Source organism: Dermacentor silvarum, unplaced genomic scaffold (genome assembly GCF_013339745.2).
Source record: "Dermacentor silvarum isolate Dsil-2018 unplaced genomic scaffold, BIME_Dsil_1.4 Seq529, whole genome shotgun sequence".
Taxonomy (NCBI): Eukaryota; Metazoa; Arthropoda; class Arachnida; order Ixodida; family Ixodidae; genus Dermacentor; species Dermacentor silvarum.
In genome coordinates, this window is record NW_023606383.1 from 38,811 (window position 1) to 40,001 (window position 1,191).

The 1,191-nt window shown below is 53.0% G+C and overlaps 1 protein-coding gene across 1 annotated transcript; it reads left to right on the forward strand.

Annotated features, from left to right (window-relative positions):
• Positions 1–235: 235 nt before the first annotated feature.
• LOC125941881 (RING finger protein 151-like) lies at positions 236–1,172 on the forward strand (the record flags this gene model as incomplete). Its single annotated transcript, XM_049659741.1, has 1 exon — positions 236–1,172. A coding segment is annotated over exon 1 (891 nt), but the record flags the coding sequence as incomplete, so codon positions are not given.
• Positions 1,173–1,191: the final 19 nt, after the last annotated feature.

Here is a 1,191-nt window from a genome sequence, read left to right on the forward strand (position 1 = left end):
TACTGTGAATCAGCCTTTACGAGATGCACGAACAACTGCTCAATTTAAAAGTGTGCTTCATACCTATCGCATTCACTTTGCTTCACTAGATTAGTACTCCGATAAACTTTTACTGCATCGCATCGTCGTTCCACTTTATTGCAGATAAACGCAGGGGGGCGCATTTCTCTCTTATCGTGTTCAGGCCAATAAGCGATATCGTGCCTTTAACAGGCAACACTGGCCAACACTCGAACCGTATATTTCGAGCCACTTCTGCTCCTGGAAGCTTACCTTGCGTCATGGCTCCCGCCAGCGCGCAAACGTTGTTCGGTTTCGGGAGCGGCTTAGACTGGCGGCCCACGTCTTTCGTGAACGCCTTCCCTGCGACCGCAGTGTGCAGCGCCTGCGGACTCGTCCCGCCATCGTTGGCCATCCTGCCGTGCCGCCACCTTCTTTGCCAACGGTGCTACGACCACGACGGCTGCAAGAGCAACCACTGCCCTCTGGACAAAGAACTGTTTCGGGAAGAAGACGTGCTCTGGTCAACTTTTAGCAACGACAGTGTCCTCAGTCGCAAGGTACGTTGTTGGAACGCGAACAATGGTTGTAACGCCGAAAGCGTCGCTTCTGTCATGCTGGAACATTTTACCAACGCCTGCCAGTTCCACGTGGTGAGCTGTCCCAGATGCGGGGACATGTTGTTGCACCGGGACGCTGCGAAACACCGGGAGAACAGTTGCACGCCATCTTACGACCATTACCTACCTCGTGGTGACAATTTCCACAACTCTTCCGCAGAGTTGCATGAAGCCTTGAGGGCGATATCTAAAGCAATGGACTCTTTGTATGCAAGGCTCGAGTCGTTCGAGCAGCGACTCAACACTGATAGACAAGCATTAACGGTGACCGGACTGTCCGCTTTACAGAAAACGATCGAATCGCTTCAACAGTGCTTCTGTGCTGAGAGAGACCGCGACATGAATGCCCTATCCCCGATTGTTGCTCGTGCTGTGGCGGTCACTCTGGAAAACGCGAATGCGACGTGCCAGCTTCAGTTCAAGGCGACACTCGCTGAACACCGGCTCGAAGTTGCTTCCCAGATCAGTGATTTGCTCGCTGAAAATAAGCGCTGCATTGAGTTTTTCACCCACGAGTGCAACCGGATGAAGCTTGCTCTCGAGCACGGGGCCGCAACCTTGTTAACTGGAC